Source organism: Astyanax mexicanus, chromosome 5 (assembly GCF_023375975.1).
Source record: "Astyanax mexicanus isolate ESR-SI-001 chromosome 5, AstMex3_surface, whole genome shotgun sequence".
Taxonomy (NCBI): domain Eukaryota; kingdom Metazoa; phylum Chordata; class Actinopteri; order Characiformes; family Acestrorhamphidae; genus Astyanax; species Astyanax mexicanus.
In genome coordinates, this window is record NC_064412.1 from 27,502,874 (window position 1) to 27,527,379 (window position 24,506).

At 38.0% G+C, this 24,506-nt stretch overlaps 1 protein-coding gene across 3 annotated transcripts in view; it reads left to right on the forward strand.

The window, feature by feature from the left end:
* The window catches only part of rhbdl3 (rhomboid, veinlet-like 3 (Drosophila)), a 48,588-nt gene that overhangs the window by 18,983 nt on the left and 5,099 nt on the right, over window positions 1-24,506 (forward strand). For 2 of the 3 annotated variants that reach the window (XM_015607831.3, XM_015607832.3), the window contains 6 exons: window positions 5,668-5,826; window positions 8,875-9,099; window positions 10,597-10,745; window positions 18,992-19,104; window positions 20,980-21,080; window positions 23,684-23,744. In XM_015607831.3, the coding sequence (XP_015463317.3) occupies window positions 5,668-5,826; window positions 8,875-9,099; window positions 10,597-10,745; window positions 18,992-19,104; window positions 20,980-21,080; window positions 23,684-23,744 (808 nt within the window). Of the gene's footprint in view, window positions 1-940; window positions 1,175-5,667; window positions 5,827-8,874; window positions 9,100-10,596; window positions 10,746-18,991; window positions 19,105-20,979; window positions 21,081-23,683; window positions 23,745-24,506 lie in introns of those variants that run through there. The other variant, XM_007257109.4, reaches the window with a different exon arrangement.

The window sequence follows — 24,506 nt, forward strand, 5'->3', positions numbered from 1 at the left end:
TCCTTGCCTGTCCTTTTTTCACCTCCTCAGTCGGGATGTACTTCAGATGAGCTTGTTTGCTCTCCACTCTTGCAAAAGATGCTCCACATATGAGCTGCTAACGTATCCATTTCACCTTTATAAAGCTACAAGCTGCCTCTCAAATATTCAATTTTTTGTTTTTAGTGAAGAAGCCGATGTTTATACACGTATCTGTGCAAAAAATCGGATTTGAGAAATGTGGCTTGTAATGTGAACGTAGCCATAGTCTTTTTCTCTTGTTCCAGCTGACTTTCTGTTTCTCTCTCTTTCCACTTCTTATTCTTTTTGGCCCCAGCCCTCAACTTTCCATCTCTGTCTTTCTTTTTTACATCTCTCTCTCTCTCTCTCTCTCTCTCTCTCTCTCTCTTTTCTTTCTGTCTGTCTGCCCCCACCACCCCAGCACTATTATTTGGGGATTAATTTGGATCTTAGAGCAGCCCAGATTGTGAGAGAGGGTGATTTGCATGTGTGTGTGAGTGTGTGTGTGTGGTGATTCATAATCCTGTTGTCTGACTCCAACAGAAAGTACCAGTGTTTTTACTGAACTCTTACATCAGTCTGAGCAGAATTAAAATTAGAGTTGATTCATTAAATTTTACAATAAAAGTGTGTATATGTGTGTGTGTGTGTGTGCCTGTGTGCGTGTGCGTGCGCGCGCGTGTTGATGCCTAATTGGGAGGGGGTGTGAGCAAACCTTGCGTGAAATTGGTGTTCAGGCTCTATTGTTGGGGTTAGCCTGTTCACACACACAGACATGCAGACAAACACACACACACACACACACACTCACCATTATGGCACACAGACACAAACATATCATTTGGAAATCGGGATGGTATGTGTGTGTTTTGATGACGAAATTGTGTGTTTGTTTGTGTGTGTGTTATGAAATGTAGGCAGACAGGCTGAGGGTGGAGTTTGGTTTGTGTGTGTGTGTGTGTTTGTGTGAGAGAGAGAGAGGGTATTGAACTGTAAATCCTTATGTGAGGAGATAATTCCCTGCCTGTTGCGGTCAGACACAGTGAGTGTATCTGTAAGCGCGTGTGTGTGTGAGTCTGAGTGTGTGTGGATGTTGAGAGAAAACTTTAGCATGAAAACGTTCGGAGACTCAATCAACGCCAGACAGAAACTGGCCGAACTGCTTCAGAAGAAGGTGGGTCAGAACTTTGTAACGTGTGTGTGTGTGTGTGTGTGTGTGCAGGGGGTGTGTTGGAGCTGTGTTGATAGGGGTGCTGCTGTGATATGTGTATGCATGCATCATGGAGTGTGCAAACTCTGGTGTGTGTGTGTGTGTGTGTGTGTGTGTGTACTGAGAGTGCGTTGACAATATTGATATTCACAATCTACATAAAAGACAATATGGCAATATGATTATATTTATCATTGTTGTGATGAATGACATACAGCTTCGGAAAAATTAAGACAGCACTTGAAATTATGAGTTTCTTTGATTTTACCAAAAGATTAATCAAGAAGAAAAAAGATAGATGATCACAAGCCATCAAATCAAGCTGAACTGTTTACACTTTTGCACCAGGAGTGGCATAAAGTTATCCAAAAGCAGTGTGTAAGACTGGTGGAGGTAAACATGCCAAAATGCATGAAAACTGTAATTAAAAACCAGGGTTCTTCCATTAAATATTGATTTCTAAACTCTTTAAACGTTAATACATATTTAATGTTATTGTTATTATTATTAATCTGAAAATGTCGTGTCCTTGCCCTGTTTCTGTGTTTCCCGTCTGTGCTTGTGTTTCTGTTTATTTACCTGTTCCACGTGCTCTGTGTTCATTTGTAGCTCCGCCCCAGTGTTGGTCCACGTCTTTACCTTTACCTTACTGTTGTCACCTGTATTCATTTGTAGCTCCGCCCCTAGCCCCAGGTGTTTCCTGTTTCCTGTCCTTGTCCATGTGTATTTATAGTCCGTGTAATTCTGTTCTCGTGGTCAGTTCTTGTACGTCTTAGAGTCAGTCAGGTCCTTTGGTTCTTTTGGTTCCGTGTCTTTATGTATTCAGTGTTTCCTTGTTTCTTTAGTACTTTGATTTGTTTGTTTATTTTTGCTTCATTTTATTTAAATATATATATATATATACATATATATATATATATATATATATATATATATATGTATATATATATATATATATATATATACATATTAGGGGTGGGAATCGTTTACTATCTCACGATTCGATTCGATTCCGATTTTGGGGGCCACGATTCGATTCAAAATCGATTTTTGATTCAAAACGATTTGAATTATAAAAATTTCTGCTTCTGGCTTATGAATCTTATTGAAAAAAAAACCCTCCATAATATACACTGGTCCTGGAGCAGGTAATGTGTTACAAAAACAATAAAATGTGCAGGAATGTGGGTCCTCAGTGACAGAGGAATCACTGGGATATCACAATGACGTTAATGAACAATAAATAAATAATAAATAACACTGCTTTATTACCAGGCTACTAGCGGTGGTGTGTAGGTGACGCTGCTGGGCTGATGTGATGATAGCAGTGGAGCGCTAAAGTTCAGGAGCAGCTGCTGATTAACTAGTTAATTTAAGGTCGTTGTATTTCTTCAGAAAGGGGGCAGGAGGTGGAGAAATTAATTCATATGGTCCATTCCTTAATTCCTCTGTGATGAGGAGCTGAAATTAGCTCTGATTAGCTTATTGTATTTTTCCGTTCCGCCTTAAATGCTGCAGCCCGCTGCCACCTGTAGCGTTATTTAAGGTGGAACTGGAAAGTTAGCTAGTTAGCTAGCTAACAGTTACTGAAACTAACTACTAGCGATCTTTTTTATGCTTGTTATGAAGCATTCTGCCATAAAACATTGAAACTACACGTTAATCTAATGTAATATAGTGCTTGTTCTGCCATCTTACCGGTGATTCTCAAACACCTACGCTCTGTGTGTGTCTGGAAGATCTCCGTTTGAAAGGACAAGCGCTATCCCCAGGGTTGCCAGGTCCAACAAAAATACCCAGCCCAAAATCAGTCTAAAACCCGCCCCTCAGAATCGATTTTGGGACATTTTAAATCGATTCTGAATCGTAGTAAATGAGAATCAAGATTCTTATGTGAATCGATTTTTTGGCACACCTCTAATACATATATATATATATAGAGAGAGAGATATATAGATATATATGCTCCTTAACCTGACAAAAATTTTACCTTTTCTGGTTTATCCCAAAAATATAATTTGATGACTGCCATACATATCAGTATGCACATACTGACATTGCAACAGTTTTTTCCCATTGCAATATATATTGTGATTTCGTGCTACGCTTTTTTTTATTAGTTTTTTAATAAAATGTAAAAGAAAATGAACTCAAGATATGAGTAGAAAATTTGTTTAGTTTCAAATTTACAAATGAAGCAATGTTTATTAGCCCTTGGCCAAACATACTGTATGTAATATAAATGTGTAGGGGGGGTGGGGGGTGTACAGTGTGTGTTTATCGAAAATGTGTTTTTCACAAAAAATGAGCCAATGCCAATGAGTTTGAGTCAGAAAAATATATATTTTTTAGTATCATTTGATGAAAAATGAAAACGGGTCCCACAGACCCGAACACCACACAAGGGTTAATATTAATAATAGTATTAATAGTAAGGCAGCCAGATATAATGTTTCTGGTAGATATGTAATTGAAAAAAGAGCAGTGCAAACATTTTTTTTTATATTAAGCAGCAAAAAAAGTGGTGGAGTTATCATCTCCTCTTCTCCTCCATATGTTTTTGTGGGTTTCTTCTGGGGACTCTCATAGTCCAAAAACATGAAGAGGTAAATCAGTTACCCTAATTTGGGCATCTGACCTGAAAGGACCTTCTTTCAGTTTTTTTAGAGTCTCTATCCATATTAATACACACCCATACACACTCAAACCACATGACACTCATCACCACAATCCATACCCATCACCACAATCCATCCATGTAACTGTGCCATCTCTAGTGAGTTTGTATGGGTATCCTCAGTTTGAGGTGTGTGTGTGCGCTGTGTCCTCACTCTGCCTTCTGATCAGAGATTCTGCTCCCTGACCCTCTGACTGTTTGGCAGACGAAAGGTTAAAGGTTAAGTGTGTTAAAGCCTTGCCTTCCTGACACTAATTATTGTAACAGCACACACTCTTCCAGCTGCGTGAACTCTAGGGCTCTTGGATGCGCGTGTGTGTGCATATGGGTGTGTGTGTGTGTGTGTGTGACAGGGGCTCTAATATGAGGATTTCAGTGCTGTCTGATTTCACTATGCTATGAATATTCATGAGTTAATACTCTTTTCTCAGATCCGGGTTTTAAATGGTTGCTTTAGCTGCTGTGAATTGGTTATCTGTGCTTAACCCACTGTTACACAGTAGTGCACACACTGTTATTAAATATTAATCCTACCCTTAATCTCAACTGTCAGCATATGCAGTCCTGAGCGGAGTGGAGAATCTGAACACAAAATTTAATGAAAAAACACACACTTAAATACTCAAGGCCTCACAGTTTACAATATTTATATTATTTAAAAGTGAATTTTACCATTTAGAGAGGGTTTAATGTGAAACACTCCATTCAACAGAAACTGATCCAGTCATAATTGCTGACAATGGTGGTGAATTGAACCAAGTTTCTGAACCTCCACTAGCCTCCTTACAGAAAGCAATATGCTGATATTTTTTTTGTAATGGGATTGTATTGGCAATATACAGCTCTGGAAACAAATAAGAGATGAAAGATAATATTGAGTTTCTTTAAGTTTCTGGTGGAGGAAAACATGCCAAGATGCATAAAAACTGTGTTTAAAAAAATACTGGTTTCTGAACTCTTAAAACTTTATGAATATAATTTTGTTTTCTTTGCATTATTTGAGATCTGAAAGCTCTGCATCTGCATTTTTGTTATTTCAGCCATTTCTCATTTTCTGCAAATAAATGCTCTAAATAACAATATTTTTATTTGTAATTTGGGAGAAATGTTGTCTGTAGTTTATAGAATAAAACAAAAAGGTTCATTTTACTCAAACATATACCTATACCTAATCAGAGAAACTTATTCATAAACTGTAGTGGTCTCTTAATTTTCTTCCAGAGCTGTATATGTTTAGCATATCATTGATTAAATAACACTTACCAATAATACAGATAGTGTTGCCTGATTCCTAAAACACAGTATCACATATAATTAAAATGGGTATGGATACATGCAGCTGCATGACCTGAGTGAAACTGATCCTATTTCCAGTCATTTAACACTTTAACTGAAACAGTTTGAGTTTTGTACAATTCAAGGTAAATTGATCATGAGACGTCCTGGTAATGCACACACTTGTATATCTTGTAAGGTTAAAATCTGGCCAGTGTGCCCATGGCAAGGTGACGTGAATTATCAAGATTTAAGCAAAGCCTGAAAGTGGGTGTCAGATGGATTGGACATTCCATCTTTGAATTTGTATGACTGTTTAACATTCCTTAATCTATAGTGTTATGTGTATACCTGTAATACGTCACTAAAGGCATCATCACCAACAGTGGACAGCACAGTGGGTGGTAATAACTGTGACAGTATCTGGCAGTATAACATGTATAGTTGCAGTGGTAGCTGTGTGCTGTTCTGAACTGACCCGTGTGTTTCTCTGCTCTCTGTGCAGTATGATCCAGAGAGTTCGGGATTCATCAGTACAGAGCGTTTCAGGGACTTGCTGGAGGCCCATGGATCGGAGCTTGACCCGCACAAGCTGGAGGTTCTGCTGGCGCTGGCGGACGGCAATGCAGACGGAAAAATCTGCTACCAGGACTTTGTCAACCTGGTGAGTTCTGACTACATTGCCCACGATGCTGTCTGCTCAATCTGAATAAACACAGAATTGTGTTTAGAATTAAGTATTAATCATAGCTCATTAAAAGAAAGAGCTAAAACAGATGCTTGGTGACATCTTTTAACAAACAAAAGACTTTTTAGATGCAACAAGATAACAAATCCAGAATTTCGGTCCATAATTCTTTCCAGTTGTTTTCCACCAAAAATTGCTTTTCAATTAATTTTAAAGGGAAAAAATTATTTAGCATCGCAAAAAACAAAAAGAGAAAACAATACAATTTAAAAAAAGCAGATAACATTATCAGTAGGGATGCACCGATGTGGGAATTCTGTGCCGATGCCAATATCAGATATCTGCCGATGCTGATGTACACATGTAGAACTTTAAAATTAATTGATTTTAAGCAGTTTTTTATTTATTTATTTTTTTTAAGTAGCATGGCCAGTGTTGGTCAGTTGTAGTAGTTCGGCCAGTGTCGCTTGGTCCCTTTCCAGCATACAATAAAAACATCAGCAAGTATCGTTTTGAAATATTGGCCATATTTGCAGATCTGACGATTCTTTAAAAAAGCTATTATTGGCCAATATCCATATAATTCTGATATCATTGTGCATCCCTAATTATTGGTCAACTGATATACTGTATATCAGTCAAGCTCTTGTGTGAATGAATTAAATTTACTGTAACCTCTTCCTGATGGTCCTGTAGTGGAGTTGTAATGAAACTATACTGGAACTATACTGGTTAAATATGTGTTTATATGGGTGTAACTCAGTGGGGCAGTGACTTTGTGAGCTACCATGTTTTTACTGCTGAAAAAATAATGGAGGAGTCTTTGGTTCTTGTAGGATGCGCTGTATTTTTTGTCAGGGGAGGTTTGTTTGGATCACTAAGAGCTTTTATTAGTTTTTATTTAACAGAATTAAGTGAAAAAATCTGTAAAATCTGTATGAGAGACATACTTTATGTATAACCCACACAAACATAGCCTCTCTCTCTCTGTCTCATCTCTCACATTTACATCACATATATTGTAGGTTCCACTGTATGTCCACTGAACTGTGATTATTCTTGGTCAGTGCCTACACCATGTGTCTGCTCAGTGTGGACGAGCGGGTGAAAGTGGGACGAGGCAACGAGGAGAATGCAGTAGGGGGTCTGTGTGATTACGTGTGTGTGTGTGTATATGAATGTGTGTGTGTGTGTGTGTGTGTGTGTGTGAAAGAGAAAATGTCGGGGGGGGGGGGGGGGGGGGGGTTACTATTGTCCTGTACAGAACACCTGCTGGGAACACATCGATTTGGTTGTCACAATACCAAAGAGGAAGAGAGAGAAAGAGAAATAAAGAAAGACAAGATGAGAAACACTGTTCTTTAGAAACATAGAACAATTCTGCACCTCAAAACCCTCCAAATTATTATAAGGTTTAAACACAATACCATATAAACCACTGTCTGACACCCAGCTTTAGATGTGAACTAATAATTACATATCCAAATTGTCTTTTGGAGGCAGTTCAGTAATATAGTAATAAAAAACAAAATATCTCGATTCTTCAATATTTCGATATTTTCTCACATCCCTGTACCCAACCTCACCATGCCAGGCCACACAAGGAGACCATTACAGGCATGTACACACAAAAACTCACTTTTTACTCCCTCTCTCACTCTCCCTGCCTCTCCCCGACACACCCACTCTGTCACCCGGTGGCTCGGAGTCTCAAAGATGTGTGTGGAATCTGTAAGCGGTTGCTAAGTGATGGCAGAAGCATTTCTGTGGCATCGCCGTGGCGGAGAAAAAGGAGGATCACACATCTACACACACATGGCTGTTAGAGCACAAAGAGAGGGAGAACGAGGGAGAGCAGATGCAGAACAATCCACCAGGAATGTTTAGGGTTCAAATAGAGTTCCCATAAAGCAGTTCCCAGCAATATCGTAAGGTTTTTAAGGAGTATTCCAGTAACAGCCCCTATAAAAAGGACTTAAAACTCCTATTAACACATTTAATTGCAAATACACAGAAGTTTAACTGTCACTATTGTAATGTCCGTATCATGGAAACACATATTCCCCTCTTTTTCAACCAAGAGGATCTTAACCCTAAAGAACATATGGGGACGAACGTTTAAAAAAATGTTTTAAAAATATGTGGAAAGTTCTTTACAAAATATGTGGAAAGTTCTATACAGTTCTTTTTTCTGTCTTTTTAAGTCATGAAGTCTCCAGGTGACACTTACTGAACATCCTGAGAGCATCACAGGACAATGTGGGAATCTCTGTTCATTCATCTGACCTTATTTACAGAATGTAAGAGTGTTGGGTTAGTGCGTGAGAACAAACTTGGTCATTTTAAAACAGTTTTAAAAACAGTTAACATGTTTTAATTAAATGTTTTACGCTCCATATAACAAGTTTGGAAACCATTTCTAGAACAAAATGTTCAAATACAAGATATTAAATAGTTTTTCTGTCATTTATGTAACGTTAGGATTTTAACCGTACATTTTTTGCATTTGTGTGGCCACAATAAGAAAAAAAACATGATTGAGCTGCTAACTGAATTTATTTGATTCAGTTTTGAATTCGTATCAATATGTGGAAATGGGTCTGGGTTCTTATGGTGTAACGCTGTGTGTAATCACTGTACGGTTTGTGAACAAGTTTGTACAATCAGTAAATAAAAAATTGACTTTTGTGATGTCACAAAAAACAGTACATTTACATATCTTTGCCCAATTTAGCCTACAACGGGTTAATTCCACCCCTTTACACTAAAACTGTTTTAACATATGATATCCTGTGAATTGGGTCCAGACTTTAACCAAAGCTATATAAAGCTATATAATCTTAAAAGAATCTTTGCCGTTTAAATCTAGCTGCATTTTAAAGCTGTTATTGGTAGGTGCTAAATAAATATTTTAGTAGCATTAAAATAATCATGTCTATAATATAAATATTAAAGTGTAGCATCTATGTAAACTGAGCGGTGATTCATTCTATGTTCTTACTTTTCAAATTTCTGTTTCCCCAGATGAGCAACAAGCGCTCCAACAGCTTTCGGCGGGCGATCCTGCAGGGCAGCCGGCAGCTGAAGAACTCCAGTCTAACGGAGGAGGTGGGACTGGGCCTTTCCCAGAGACTGGTCCGACACGTGGCCTATGAGACGCTGCCCAGGGAGGTGGACCGCAAGTGGTACTTTGACAGCTACACCTACTGCCCACCACCATGGCTAATCTTGGCCATTACCATCGCAGAGGTGAGACTAATGTGAAGAGGATGTGAGCGGTGATTCTGAATGAATCATAAACCTTGCATAAGGTCTTAGCTTGGAGATATTGTGTAAGCACAGTTGAGGCAGTGATAATAAACATCTCTGTATCTGAAGAAGGTTTTAAGGTTTTAAAAAAAGACTACACAGAATTCGGAATGGAGTTTTTTCATTGTAAACATAATGTAAGATTAGGCTTCATCTGAGTGCAGAAAACTGACACAATTTGTATAAGAGACAATTAGCCTATTGAATCTGTAGTAAATCATATCCATGATCTAGTGAGGAATGCTTTAAAATAATGTCCAAATTGAATTCCCGCTTGTAGTCCGTGCAGTGTCACAGATTTTAAATGTAGTAATTGACTATAGCTTTGGGGGGTTGACAGTTGTCTCGTCCAGCAGATCTATTATTGAGTAAATCCTAATTAACTCAATATACTTTAACTATTTGTGTGGACCCTTATTAATAATTACAGTCAGCTCTTTCCAGTTGCACCCGTTGCTGACACTGCTTGTCTAGTCCTTGTAAAAAACATGTTTCCTCTGTTTAGATTCTTCTTGCTGCCAATCTTCTTCCTCATAAACCTGTTTCAAGTTGATGTCTTTTTCCAGTGGACGGGTTCTTCTTCTTGTAATGTTTCAAAAATAACAGAGAGCTCCTTAGGTTGGTTCTTCTTTTGGGTTCTAGTAAGAGGTGAAGAGTCAAGGAGAATATAGGCCAAATAAAATAGTATTTACTAGGGGTGTCACGATTCTCTAAATCATTTATTCGATTTTATTTCCGATTTTAGGGTCACGATTCGATTTTATTCTAGATTTTCTTTTTTCCTTTTTTTTTTTTACAGCAGAGAGGCCTATGCCAGTTTTAGATTAGTCTATGGTCAGTCATTGGTTTGATTCATCAAATTTACAATATCTTATTTCAAAAGGTGGGCTTGATATAAGTGATGCACAGTGATACAAGTGATCTGTAATACACCACATTAGGCACTAATGGTCAAATTTAAATAATTTAATTAAGATATATATGTAATGCCATCTAGTGTTTTTTTTTTTTTTTTGGTAGCAGCAGTGTGCACTATTAAAATAGCAATGTCAACATAGCAAAATAAATAATAAAAAAATACAGAAACATGTAGAAAATAATAGAACATTTAGAGCCTTAACAAACTGAACTCTATCCTACTATAACAGTTCTTTAATTATGATATATTATTAACTTTATCTGAGAGAAAGATGCTCCTTAAGGTACCAAAACTTAGAGGGAGGGATCGTCGATCCTCCTTTTGACTTTGAGGCTCGAGACCATGACATAATTTCGATCGATTTCGATGACATATCGAAATCGTGACACCCCTAGTATTTACAGTATCAAAATGGAATAAAAGAGGTTTGAGGTTATATTGAGGCTATAAACAAGTGTTAGTATTTTGGCCAATTGTAAGAAGTAACCTAAACTCTGCTGATGTGTTTGCTTCATCAGATGGTGGTGTTTGTGTATTATGGGCTACAACTGGACCGTTGGGTGCTGCAGGTCTCCTCTCCGTCCTTCCTGAAGAGCCCTCTACCGTATCACCCTCAGCGCAGAGCGCAGGCCTGGCGCTACCTCAGCTACATCTTCATGCATGCCGGGTAAGTTCCAGCACAAGCCTCTGATAGTCCTAGCTGGCCAACACGAGCCTCTACAGACAGTAGACCATTCCAGCAACGGTATTATAGTAGTAGAAGGATATCACAGGTCTGAAATTGATCAGGTTGATTGTATTACAGAAAGTCTCCTCTTTAAAGAAAATAAAACCAGCCTTGTTAGTATACAGTACTAGTAAATTAATAAGGTCATCCAGACTATAAAGGAACACATAAGGAATCATGTAGTAAAAATGTTGAACAAACCAGAATATTCTGTGATGCATTCAAACGTGCTCATATTTGGGGTGCTGTTAACTTGTGGTTTCTGATGCTGGTAAATCTGATTAACTCATCCTGTGCAACAGAGGTAAAACTTGGTCTTCCTTTCCTGAGTTGGCCCTGATGAGAGCCAGTTTCATCATAATGTTTTTGATGGTCTTTGCGACTGCACTTGAGGATACTTTCGAAGTTCTTAAAATTTTCCTGATTGACTGACCCTCATTTACCTTTCAAGTATTTTTTTCTTTACTTAATTGGGTATTCTTGCCATAATATGGATTAGAACATTACTCAAAAAAGGCAATTTACTGTATACAAACTCTACCTCTTCACAACTTTACAACTGATGCTCTTAAACACATTAGTAAGAGGCAAGAAAACCAAGTAATTAACTCTTGATAAGTTCAGCACAGCTGTTAACTGAAAGTCATTCCAGGGTGCTCCTCAGACATGTAAATTAGAAAATGCCAAGATGTGCAAAGCTGGCATCTGAGCAAGAGGCCTACTTTGAAAAATCTAAAATAGAAAACATGTTATGGTCTGTTTATTAAGTAATTAAGTAATTACGTGTTTTTCTTTATAGTTTGGATGACTTAAGTATAAATCTGCAATGCAGAAAATGTTTAAAATAATGAAAAAAACAAAAAACGCTGAATTTAAGGTGTGTCCAAACTTTTGACTGTATATTTACTGTATATTTACATACTTTTTTCAAAATCTAAAAAATAACTTGTTTTCATGTGTATTTTTTTAAGTATTTGTCTTTAAAAAATGTCTATAAAATGTTTGCATCATTTTCAGTGTCAAGTTTTTCCTGTATGTCTTGCCATTCCAGTTAAAGACTGTGGTCTTATTTGAACAAAATAATCTTAAAAAAATAACATATAAAATAAAACAATACTAACAAATAAATGCCAGAGTTTAGGACTCCAACCGTGCTCAATCATTTCAACTCATGCTAATCACTATTAGCATAAGCTAACCAACAAAATCCCATTTCAGCCCATGTCAGCCTGAGGAGATTTTAATATGTGTCAATGCGCTAATTATCTTATACAAGCAGGGCAGACCAGCTTGTTACTTTCCTTTTTACAAAGTTAATTGCACTTATCATTTAATTATCAAGCCCTTGTTGAGCTGAATCAGTCACAAAACAACTGTGCAGCCAAGCAACTGTTTAAAACGGTTTAAACAAAAAATGTGAACACAGCTAATGACTAATAAAAGCCAGGAGGGCATGCAAGCCTGCAATTAGTGTGAGCTCCATTTCATACAGCTAGCATTAGCTGGCTTTAATAAATTTTGTGAGCTTTTTCTGATCAAAGCTCTACTTTAAACTCCCAGTTGGGAATTGCTGTGCATGTTGCATGTGGCGAGACGGTATTACTCAGGTTGTCCAGCAGTTACGGTAAGATATTATCCAACCAGTAGAACAAGGAGATGTTTATGCTTATCTTTGTGCTCCGTTAGCAAGTTCAGGGCTAGTCCTGGGGTGCAGCGCTGGAGCTGTTTCAGCATTTTTTGATTAGCTCTTTAATTAGCTGCACAGCTGATGTTTTAAAACTAGTTAAAGTGGCCCATTCTTCTTCAGGTCCCCTCTTACTGCAACAAGGCATTGCAGATATGCTACTCCAGTATTTTTAGGCTTGTTTTAAAGCCAGCCACACAACTATAAAGAATTTTCAGCGGTATTTAGATTAATACTTAATCTTTGAGCAGCGGTGTCTTATGATTTTTGTCCTGTTGTTAATCCAGTTGGGATTAGCTTTATCTGACTCAATCTGCTGTAGCAGCTAAGTATTAGCCAAAGGAGTTGGTCACCCAATGTGTGGGACAAGAGAAAACAGCCATTTTTTGAGGTGGTCCAAAGGTATTCGGTCTTTTTGAATAATATCTAAGGAGCTTATTTTTCCACCATATTTTACAGTTTTTCTATAACAAGTAAATTTTTCACAAAAAATAGTCATTTAGATATTTTGAAATTTAAGTGGTCGGACAGGAAATGTACCAAAATTCTGGAATGTCCCAACTAGCTGTGATTTAACTGTGTGGTTTAACTGTAGAGTGACTTAGAGCCGCTGATGCACACATGCAGAAGAATAAACGTGCTGCGCAGGCTTCGGCGTAGGTTTGACGAAGAAATATACATTGGGCTTTAGCTAGAGACAGAGCAAATGACTGATCACCAATTTGAACGATCACTGCGAACATGCTCACCATGTTAGAATAGAAGAATATAAACAGCCAAATAAACTTTTTTTTTTACATATTCTTGAACAAATGCATATTTTTATTTGTGGCCCACTTGTACGCCTCATTGTATTGGTCATAGATTTGGCATATTCTTTTTAATTAAAAGGAAATAAATAAATATATATGGTATGGTATGGAAAGGTCTCATAATCTTTAATTGGTTTGTTAACTAAGGGCAACATTATGTGATAGAAGGTTTTACAGGGTCATTAGCTTCAAGCCTCAAATTTCTAATGCTAACATGCTAATCCTAACTTCACCCCATTTCCTGTTTTTACAGTTCTTAGCAGAGCCTATTAAAGATATATTAAATAATTAAAGCTAACAGTCTCTATAGACTTTAGTGACGACTATTTGGGCTAACATACCTTCTAAATATTATTCAATGTTAGCTAGCAATGTTAGCTAACATGTTAACTAACCCGTTTAAGAGGGCTGCCGCTGTAAACATAGCCAACATAGCCAGCAGGTTTCCGGAGGGTTCTGTGAGTGGCATCTGCGCTGACTGCTGGAGAGCTGACCGTGGGTGACCAGACGACTGTGATCCGGTGGACTTTAGCGTGTTCCTGTATTAATGTTCCTCAGTGTGTAATCTTCTCTAAAACCCACTGAGCCTGCTTCATTCATGCACAAACAGGATGCCAATAGTAAAACATGCAGTGACAGAGCACATAACAACACACTCATACACACACAAACACACACACACCCTTGCTCACACTATACAAAGGTCACTGGCACTTGTGACTGAAATCTCATCACTGCTGTCCCCATGGCAACACCAGCCAAATGTTGCGATCTTTACCATTTTATCTCTTAAATTACACCTTCACAACCAGCGAGGTGGTTGGAGGGATGTTGCTGGTGGTTGGTAGGGCGTTGTTAGTTAATTATGCTGTTCCACGTTTTTGCTGTGCTGCTGCTGCTATGTGGTGGTAATGTTATTATTAAGAGTTTTTTGTGGTATTTCAAGTAATTATTTGGGGTTGCATACTATTGCTAAGCAGTTAGTGGGGTATATAAGTGGTTGTTAGGATGTTGCTATAGTATTGATAATGTTGTTGCTAAGCGGTTGCTATGGTTTCCCACATAATTTTCATTATTGAATGAACCCAGCTAACAGAGAACATTATAGAAACGTTTAGCGATGTTTTGAAAATGTTCCAGATGCGTTCTAAAAAAGTGTAATATTGTAATGGTTCACAATGCATCACAATGTTATTAGAATGTTTCTTACATAAAGTTCCCAGCAGGATGAGTACTAACATTATGGAAATGTTTAAAGCAACATTCCCAAAACTAAAAAATTAAACATTCACACAAGTGACGTTGCAGCAACGTTACCAGAACTTTTGCAGACGTTAAATAAAACAGTTCTAAGAACATTTAGAAAACTTGATAGACTAAGCATTGTAAGAATGTTCATTGTAGCATACAGAAAATGTTTTATTAACCAAACATCTTTAGCTGGGAAGCATTTTCTATGCTATTTCTAAGCAGTTGTTAAGGTATCCCAAGTGGTTGCTAGGATGTTGCTGTGATGTCCCAAATAATAGCTTGGGGTTGTATGCATTGTGTACTATGCTATTTCTAAGCATTTGTTTGGGTGACCTTGGTAGATGCTAGGATGTTGCTAAGTGGTTGCTAAGATGTTGCTATGGTGCTGATAGCTGGTTGCTCTACTGTTCCAAATGTTTGCTATGTTGTTTGCTAAGTGGTTGATGTGGTGTTCCATGTGACTCTACACTGTTCACTACGCAGTTTCTTAGGTAGCCTAGGTGTTTGCTAAGATGTTGATAAGTGGTTGCTAAGAGGTTGCTATGGTGTCCCAGGCAGTTTTTATGGGGTTACTACAGGTGATTGCTAGGCTGTTGCTTGGTGGTTGTTATGATACACCAGGTGGTTGTTAGGATGTTGCTAGAATCTGTGCTATCATATGTCTATGATGTTGCTAGATAGTTGTCATGGCGTCCCTGGTGCTTGTATCAAAATACTGATCGATAATTGTTTCATCACGTTTTTATATGAAATATTTGAAGGACTGATTTCATACACTGATGCATTACTGTAAACTCCAGCAATACTCCATTTTCTCTCCTTCAGATCTGCACACCTCCTCCTGCTCCATATCTCTGCCCTTCACCTGCCTGCCTTCGCTCTAAAATCACCTGCTTTGCTGGAAAGCGTTCCCCCAGAGCTGCGGCGTGAGTCAGAACACTCGCTCTGACAGATCTGGGTGCCGGAGGGTCAATAAAAGTCCAGAATTAGCACGTCTCCAGCCAGGCATCGACGTAACACTCGCACACTGACAGCAAACACAATCTACCAGAGCCCAGATGGGGCAATCACAAACCAACCCTAACCTGAAATATGAAGGAGGACAAGGTCAGAGTAATTGTCCCACAGCCAACGGCTAAAATGCACACAATACACTGAACACCCTGCAGCTGCAGCTAAACAGTGGAAAATCATATCAAATACAGTCTCAAAACTGAAACACTGTCAGCTCAGAGAAATAGCGTTTACCATTATCAGGTTCTCACAGCATGATCTCACCTCATTATATTTTAGGTTTTAGATTTTAAAGAGGTAAACTGACGATCTGGCAATTCTACAGTTTCTACTATAGTAACAAGCATTACAAGAAGAAATGCCTCTTAACTACCCAAACATTTAGACGACATTTTAGTAACGTAGCTGCTGGTTAATTAGTTAACTTTAGGGTTTTATCGTCTGTCTTCAGAAAGGGTGCAGATGGTGCATTAATTAATTATTACTGTCCATTTCTAATTTCTCTGTGCTGGGGAGCTAAAATTAGTTTTAATTAGCTTTTATTTTATTTTTCCGTTCCGCCTTAAATGCTGCAAATTCTGTGCAGGTGGAACGGGAAAGTTAGCTACTGAGACAAACTACTAACAATCTTTTTTATGCTTGTTATGAAGAAATTGACTATAAAACATTGAAACGACACATTAAACTCTGGTAAAATAGTGATAATCACCACTTTGTGTTGCCATCTTACCAGTGATTCTATTTGAAGGGCTAACAAGCCCTATCTCTACCCCTCCAGCTTAACAAGAATTGGGACACCCCTATGCCTCGCTTTTCATGTGCAAAACAGAGGGGTAAAGGGTAGGGCCAGGAGGTAAAATGGAATTGGACCTAAATAAGGCTTAACCTACTGTTACAGTAAATAAATGTATTCCCAGTGTTAGAGTGGGAGGAGCCTCATTTTGGCACAACACCAGTCCTTTTTTCCTCTGATTTGTTTAAAGACTGCCTCAACTTCCTGTAATTGGTCCCAAAGTCTGAACCATCTAGAATAGTGCTTTCACACTGCAGAGGAACCGGACCATGGTTCAGTAGATACGAACCGAGATCACCTCTTTTGGTCGGACCAAACTCTGGTTCTTTGATCCAGAACATGATTTGCGAACCATTTCACATCTGCTACCTTGGTTCGGACCAAACAAGGTCATGAAACTGTTGGTTGTGAAAACACCCTTGGACACACTGCAGTGCTGTGTTCATTATTTTAACTAAACAAATACTAATAATATTTGTCTGTAACATTTGCCTATATTGATGATAATACTAATAGCAGTAAAAAATAATATCAGCATAATTTTGAATTTTTTCACAGTAATTGTGGCTCCACAATGTTCCAGAAGACTATGGTGCTGCCACTATGTTTCAAGAATCACCAGTTTGACTCTTGCATCATGCAGCTTGCCATCAGCAGCTGGAGTCAGAGAGAGCACAATTGGCCTTTCGCATTCTGTGATTTTTTTTTTCCCTACATCACCCCTAGTGTAATGTTGGTCTATCAGGCATCTGTTAAGTGATGTATCATAGATGGAGAGATGTGCAGTTCGAAAAGAGAAATTATTTCTTTAAAAAAATAAGAAACAATTTTTTTTTTTACATAAATTAACTAAAATGGCTTTATTTAGACATTTCTTTACACATAAAAGCAATAACAATTGTAAAGAAAATAATTAATTTCTCCAAAAAAGGAGAATTAGTCAACATTTGGTAAAAAGGTAAAAAACAAGGTAATGTTCACATAATTAGAGAATTAGTTGGTGGTTGGTGTGGTATTGCACAGGTTGCTCAGGTGTTGCACTCTAGGTGCAGTGGTGTTGCTGATGTGTTTCTAGGTGGTTCATATCTTACCCCACGTGGTTGCAAATGGAGTTGCTGTGGTGCTAAAAGTGCTTCCGATGACAGCTGGTATAGTATTTCAGGTGGTTGACCTGGTGCTACAAGTGCATGCTATGGCAACTACTATGGTATTTTAGGTGGTTGCCACAGTGTGCCTAGGTGGTTGATATGGTATACCCATTGGTTGTAAGTGTGGCTGCTTATATATTTTGGCTTCACCGATTCTGCTGTGCGTTCATTAGTAAGGATTAGCGGCTCTGTCTCCCAACCAAACTAAGCCTGATATATAAGCTGTGGATTTTTATGGGTAAAGTCTGCAAGCGGGCTGCTCGAGTACATTTTAGTCACAGCTTTATTTGAGGCTGGATGAGCTGTGTGTGTGTGTATGTGTGTGTGCTCTCTGGTATTTATATGGATGTGCGAGAGCCTGATAATTCAAAATATCACCAGCAGCAGGCTGTTAAGGTGGTTTACCCATTTTAAATAAAATATTTTGCATACTTGCCTTCAGACAAGGGGTGGTGGAAAATATTGATACATCGCAGTATTGTGATATTAGGTTTTTCAATACTGTATTGATTCCCAAAAACAAAGTATACATTTTTTGTTCATAGTTTACTTTTTAAAATTGGTGTCAGACAGTGGATTATTTTGTTAAAATAATAAAAAATGATGCAGAGCTTTCAGACGTCAAAAAATGCAAAGAAAACAAGTTTACCTTCATAAAGTTTTGAGAGTTCAGAAATCAATATTTGGTGGAATAACCTGTTTTTTTAATCACAGTTTTCATGCATCTTGGCATGTTCTTCTCCACCAGTTTTACACACTACTTTTGAAAAACAATATGCTACTCCTGGTGCAAAAAAATCAAGCAGTTCAGCTTGGTTTGATGGCTTGTGGTCATCCATCTTCCTCTTGATTGTATTTGAGAGGTTTTCCATTTGGTAAAATCAAAGAAACTCATCAGTTTTAAGTGCTCTCTTATTTTTTCCAGAGCTGTATATGTATGCAATATAGTATATAGTGTTTACAGTATACCAATATATTAATTCATAACACCTGTATCAATACACAGCCCTGCTCCAGACCCATCAGCCTTCACAATCACAGAGATCACCAAAGATAATCATCACTCTTCAATTGCTTGATTTAAATTTTAAAGTAGAAATAAAAGAAAACGACCCAGAAGCCTTAAAATCTAAATATAATATCAGATGTATGAGTGTTTATTGTGTTCACCTTTGCCTTTTACCATTACTAATTTCAAAAGCGTGCCACCTCATCTGTTAAACGTGGTGGCGGGGGTATTTGGAAATGTTGACATGCTAGTTTAGAGTTAAACGTCAGAGTATTTTCTGCCTCTTATACATTCCTAACAAATTCAATAATATATAGGTCTGTATCATATGGTCAGTTTGTTTGTTGTTTTAAGGACAGCATCAGCAGAGTTGTCCTCTCACAGTGAAAGATGACATAGACTGTAGATGTTATTAATGCTGTTTTTAATGCTAAACATCCCTTTCTGGCTGTGTGTGTGTGTGTGTGTGTGGCAGGATTGAACACCTGGGTTTGAACATGGCCATGCAGCTGCTGGTGGGTGTGCCGCTGGAGATGGTTCATGGAGCCGCCCGTATCGGCCTTATTTACCTGTGCGGAGTCCTGGCAGGTGAGTCCAGCTGTAGGTGTGTTTGTGTGAGTGTGCAGCTGCGTGTATGAATAGTTATTTACTGTTATATTAAATATTATTATAAGTATTATAAGTGACAGGGTTAGTGTTATTACAGTATTAATGCCTTTAAATTTTAGGTGTGGCGACAGGCAGAGGCAAGCAGCTGTGTGTATGTCTGTCTGTATATCTGTCTGCAAATTCATGTGTGTGTAGAGAGAAAGAGAGAGAGAGACATAGAGAGAGATGCAACCTTCTAATCAAGTGTTTTTGCAGACGGTGACAGTAATTACAGGCAGTGCTTGTGGTCTTTCATCTTCATTCAGAAACACTCCAGTCCTACACAAATCGTCTGAACAGTAATGCATGTGGAAGTTTTTTGCAAGTTGTTTTATTGAATAACACATATTAAGATGATCAATCTGGAATAAGCTTGAATAAGATCTCAAACAACTCAAAGTCTGACAGTAAGGAAGATGGCGAGGAAGATGAAGCCCACAGGCTTAAGACTGAGCTCTAACAGTCACAAGCTAATTAACCCTACTGATTTTACTAGATAACAGTTTCATCACTTTGAAGACTCGTGTTTGCCTGTTGTTGTGAGCACATAGAGGGAGCACAGGGAGCATTGCTCATATTAGGCAGATGGTTTGTAGGATGTTTTTATCATAACCACAAACGCTTATGTCACTGTGACAATGATGTTATTTGGTTTCTCATTCCTGGTGTCATCTGTGTCTCCAAGTCTCCCCTTTTCAACTGTTTATTAGTGAAAGTCATTTCTTGTTTTGGAATTATTTGGCAAAGACTTAAAAAAAAACTGTAATGTATTGGGATTCACACAGTCATGTCACAATATAACAACCTCCTCCTTTCACTCGGTTAGACAGTCCTACATAACTGCTCCACCTTGTAGCTATCAGAGACAGAAGCTCTGAATCTGTTAATGCACAGTTTTTTTTGGTCACCTTCAAATCTGACTATTGAAGAATAAGCTGGATAGTAGGATAGTAATGTATGCAGAGAAACACAAAAGCTACTTTGCAATTTCTTGTCTGTAATTATAAAACTTTTGGGGGGGGCAGGATTATGTAATTAGCAGTCTAATTTTATTCATTAGCTTTAAATGGGACATATTATACCTCTTTTTACACAAGTTTAAATAATAAAATTAAAATAAGTTAAGTTAATAGATCCCACCAGCACTATTCTTGCCCGTTTCAGTTCCTCTCAGAATGAGCTGTTTAAGGGCTCTGTCACTTTTATGCAAATAAACTGTAGCTGGCCATGTAATAATAGTGTTAGCTTGTGCTAAATGGCAAAACACAAATAAGCTAGTACATGCTCAACTGCGATAGAAGCACAAAACTCATTATTTGAAAGATTTTATATCTCCCTTATCTGCTGACTTGCCACAGAGAGTAGGTACAGATCCCTCCATCAGACAAAGTCTGCTGGCTAATCCTGGTGTGTACTGTCTGAGGCTCTCAACCAACAGACCAAAATGGCATTTGATCAAATGATCAAGTGTATGGGCATCTGGTGGAGGTTGACAGATGAGGGGTGGAGTCAGGGTGGTTCTATGCAAGTTTCTTTTTTATGACATTACAATAAGGAAGCCAGCCATCCAAAAGGCTCATAGAAGCATATGATTCCTGACACCAAACTCTTTCAACTGATTCACAGAAAACAGATTGAAAGTTGTTGGGCTACAGCTTTTTCTAAAATCTTAGAAATAAACGGTAAGTTTGAAATAGGCCTATAGTTAAACAGTACAGTAGGATCAAGATTTGGTTTCTTGATCAGAGGTTTAATTACAGCTGTTTTAAAGTATGTTCCCTTTAATGCTGAATCCCTGTGCTGATCTTTTTCCAGGTTCGTTGGCCGTGTCAGTGACTGATATGACTGCACCTGTGGTCGGCTCATCAGGAGGAGTCTATGCCCTGGTCTCTGCTCACCTCGCCAACGTCGTTATGGTAACAAACCCACTGTCTCACCCACTGGTTTAATCACTGAAGTGCTTGTGTGAATGCAGGTTGATTCAGGGTCCAGGCGTGTTTACACCAGTGTCAGATACAAGTCATTTTTTACCCACACTAATGTGAGTCTTCACAGATGCGACTCTTCAGTCAGAAAGACTGGATCTGGAAAATAGATCAGAACTGCGCACAGAGGCCCATCATTTGAGCATACTCTGTATGACAGCTCAGTTACAGATATAGAGTTTTGCTGGAGCTCTGAGAATTACTGAGTCCAGGTTGAGTGTGTGTGTGATTTTAAGTGTGAGTTCAGATCCAAAACAGTCTCAGACATTCCAGACATTCCACTGTATTTGCCTTTCCACTCACGTGGCATGTGTGTATGCGTGCGTGTGTGTGATCATATTTATCAACATGTGTCCCAATTGTATGTTTTCTTCAGTTTTAAAGGCTTTATATCAACTTTTTTACTACATTTAGTAAAAAGTAAGAGTTTATCTGTCAATCTTTCAAAATAATTCAGTCTGTATTGATTATAGTTATGATGTCACAACTATGATTTTTGTATTTGTTGACCCAGACAGCCCTACAATTGTCAAACTATGCACATTTAGCCCTTACCACCTCAGTCATGCCCATTCAACCTACAGCTGTTTAGCCCCGCCCACTCAGCTTATTGGCCCTGCCCATTCAGCCTACATCAGTTTAGCCACACCCATTTATCTTACAGCATATCGTCGCTGTCCAATGAAAAACACTTATCTTCAAAACAGCAACTTTAAAAGAAAGAGAAAAAAAACTTGTAAACTTTTAATGGAAGTCAATGTAAAAAGAGTTTATCCCAGGTCATTTTGAAATATTTCTATTGGTCTATTCATCAAGAAATTTTGGCACAGTGTAAGGGACAGTTTGTCTGTTCAAATTATGTAGTAAACTAAAAATTGACAAAAATGGAGATAAGTGTTTTTCATTGGACAGCGACGATGTCAGACTGCTCATTTTATCTACAGCATTCTGGCCCCACCCATTGCACCTATAGCGATTTTGCGATGCCATTTAGCCTACAGCAGTTTAGCCCCACACATTTAGCCTATAGCAGCTTAGCCAACCTATTTAACTTAAAGCAGTTTAGCTCTACATTGCCTACAGCAATGTGTCACCCAATGTATTCCATCTATAGCACATTAACTCCACCCATTCATCCTACAGCAGTTTAGCTCCTACCATTTATCCTGCAGTAGATTATACCCCACCCATTTATTCTACAGCAGTTTAGCCCAGCCTATTTTAGTAGTACCTATTCTGCCTAAAGCAGGATTAAAAGAGAATTAAAAGGCCCTTCATGGGAGCCAATCAAAACACAGCCTATTTACATATATCTATCTATCGTAAAACCAGTGTAAAATCTTCCTACTATGTGCATTACATCACAAAGTAGAAAAATGACTACATGGGCTCTTAAATTTCACACAACATGACCTCAACCTAAATGTCAGACATGACAGGCAGATAAACATTGTTGTCCCATTGAAACCTCAGTACTATTTGTAATACAAAACCATCTTTATTCCAGTCACACTCTTCCTCAGAGGTCTTCCCCACGTTCCCACGATGCCCCTGGGCTCTGACCTTGAGTGACCCCCATGTGCTGGACCGACAGTATAATAGCTCCCTCATATCATCAAATATTAACACACTCGTTCAGAAAGTGCTGCCCTCTCTGTGCCCTCCCTGCTCAGCGATTCCCACGCAGAGACTTCGAGTGTGTGTGTCAGCAGCACTGTGTGTGATCAGGGTTCAGGTTACACACTGTACCACCAGCCCTCCAAAACTGCTAGAGAACCAGTGTAATAACAGGGCTGCAATGTTGATTAATTGTCAGGTATTTAAAATCGGTATAAATGTGACATATGGCTTATGTGTTATACATCGTTGAATTTGTAAGGGGTAAAACAGCTTTTGTTCCTTCTTTAAGAGACTTATTTTGCTTTTTAATATTAATTTGATCATATGATTTACAGTCATGCTTTAATAGACTGTAATACACTTCATTAAGTGGGGGGGTCCGTTTTTAATATTATTCGTTTTCATATGATCCACACAAAGACTGTAATACACTATAGGAATCATAAGGGATGCTTTATACTTATTCGTGATGTTTAAATGACCTGCAGGCTCATTGTGACAGACTGTAATACACTACAGGAAGCATAGGGGGTGCTCTTTAATGACCGGTTGTGTTAAATTGGCCTGCATGCTCATTGTGACAGACTGTAATACATTACAGGAAGTGCAGGAGTTGTTCTATAATGATATGTATTGTTTGAATGACCTGCAAGCTCATTGTGACAGACTGTAATACACTACAGGAATTGTAGGGAATCTTTTTAATACTCTATAATTGTTTATATGATCCACACAGCCATTCTGACATAAACATATCTTGGCTGCTTTGGCTAGACTGTAATAAATAATGATTTTAGGCAGGTAGCAGATGTTTGCTGCTTTCAGAGAAAGGATTTTCTTCGTATTTTTGTGACATACTGCCACATATCACAGGAAATGCTGACATGTCTCTCTCTCTCTCCTTCTTTATACAGAACTGGTCTGGGATGAAGTGTCAGTTTAAGCTTTTCCGAATGGCAATGGCTTTGGTGTGCAGTAAGTCTGTTTTACTTATCTTGCAGTTGTAATGCTATAAATTGTAATGCAACGTTTCCCACTGAGCATTTAAAGGAACCTTTACAATTAGTTAAATCCTGAATCTTTCTGATGGGCACAAGACAGTTTTATGTGCACACCAGAAGACTTTGCAAGCTCAAAAGATGAGATACTTTTGTGTAATCAATGCTTTGTTGTAAATTTATTGTACTTAATTAATGTTATTTAACTTGTGTTTTTATTCTTGGTACATTCAAATGCTTTAGAGCACCCATGGGAACACTACAATGGACACAAATAAGCTAATTAACATAAGAGGTTATTAACATGAAGAATAAGCTAGTATGTTTACTCAGATACAGCAGTTTTATTGCATTTATGTTAATTGATAGTTCCTTTTTCTGAAAGGTTTGTAATTGCATTATTATGCTATTATATTATCATTATATTCAAGGATTCAAGGAGACTTTATTGTCATTCACATCACATGTGGTACATGAGGTTGAACAAAATTGTAATCCCACAGTTCAGTTCCAGTTAAAAGTGCAATTGTTATGTAAGATAAAATAAAATATCAGTGCCATAAGTAGGCCTTAAAATGACATGTGATTTTTAAAATGATTTTGAATATATAGTATAAAGAAAAATAGATATTGTGACAGGTCTACCCATGAGAAGCCTCAAGATTTTTTTTCACATATGCTTAACAGTGATTTGTGTACCCATGAATACTCAGAAAACCCTCTCTCTCTCTCTCTTTTT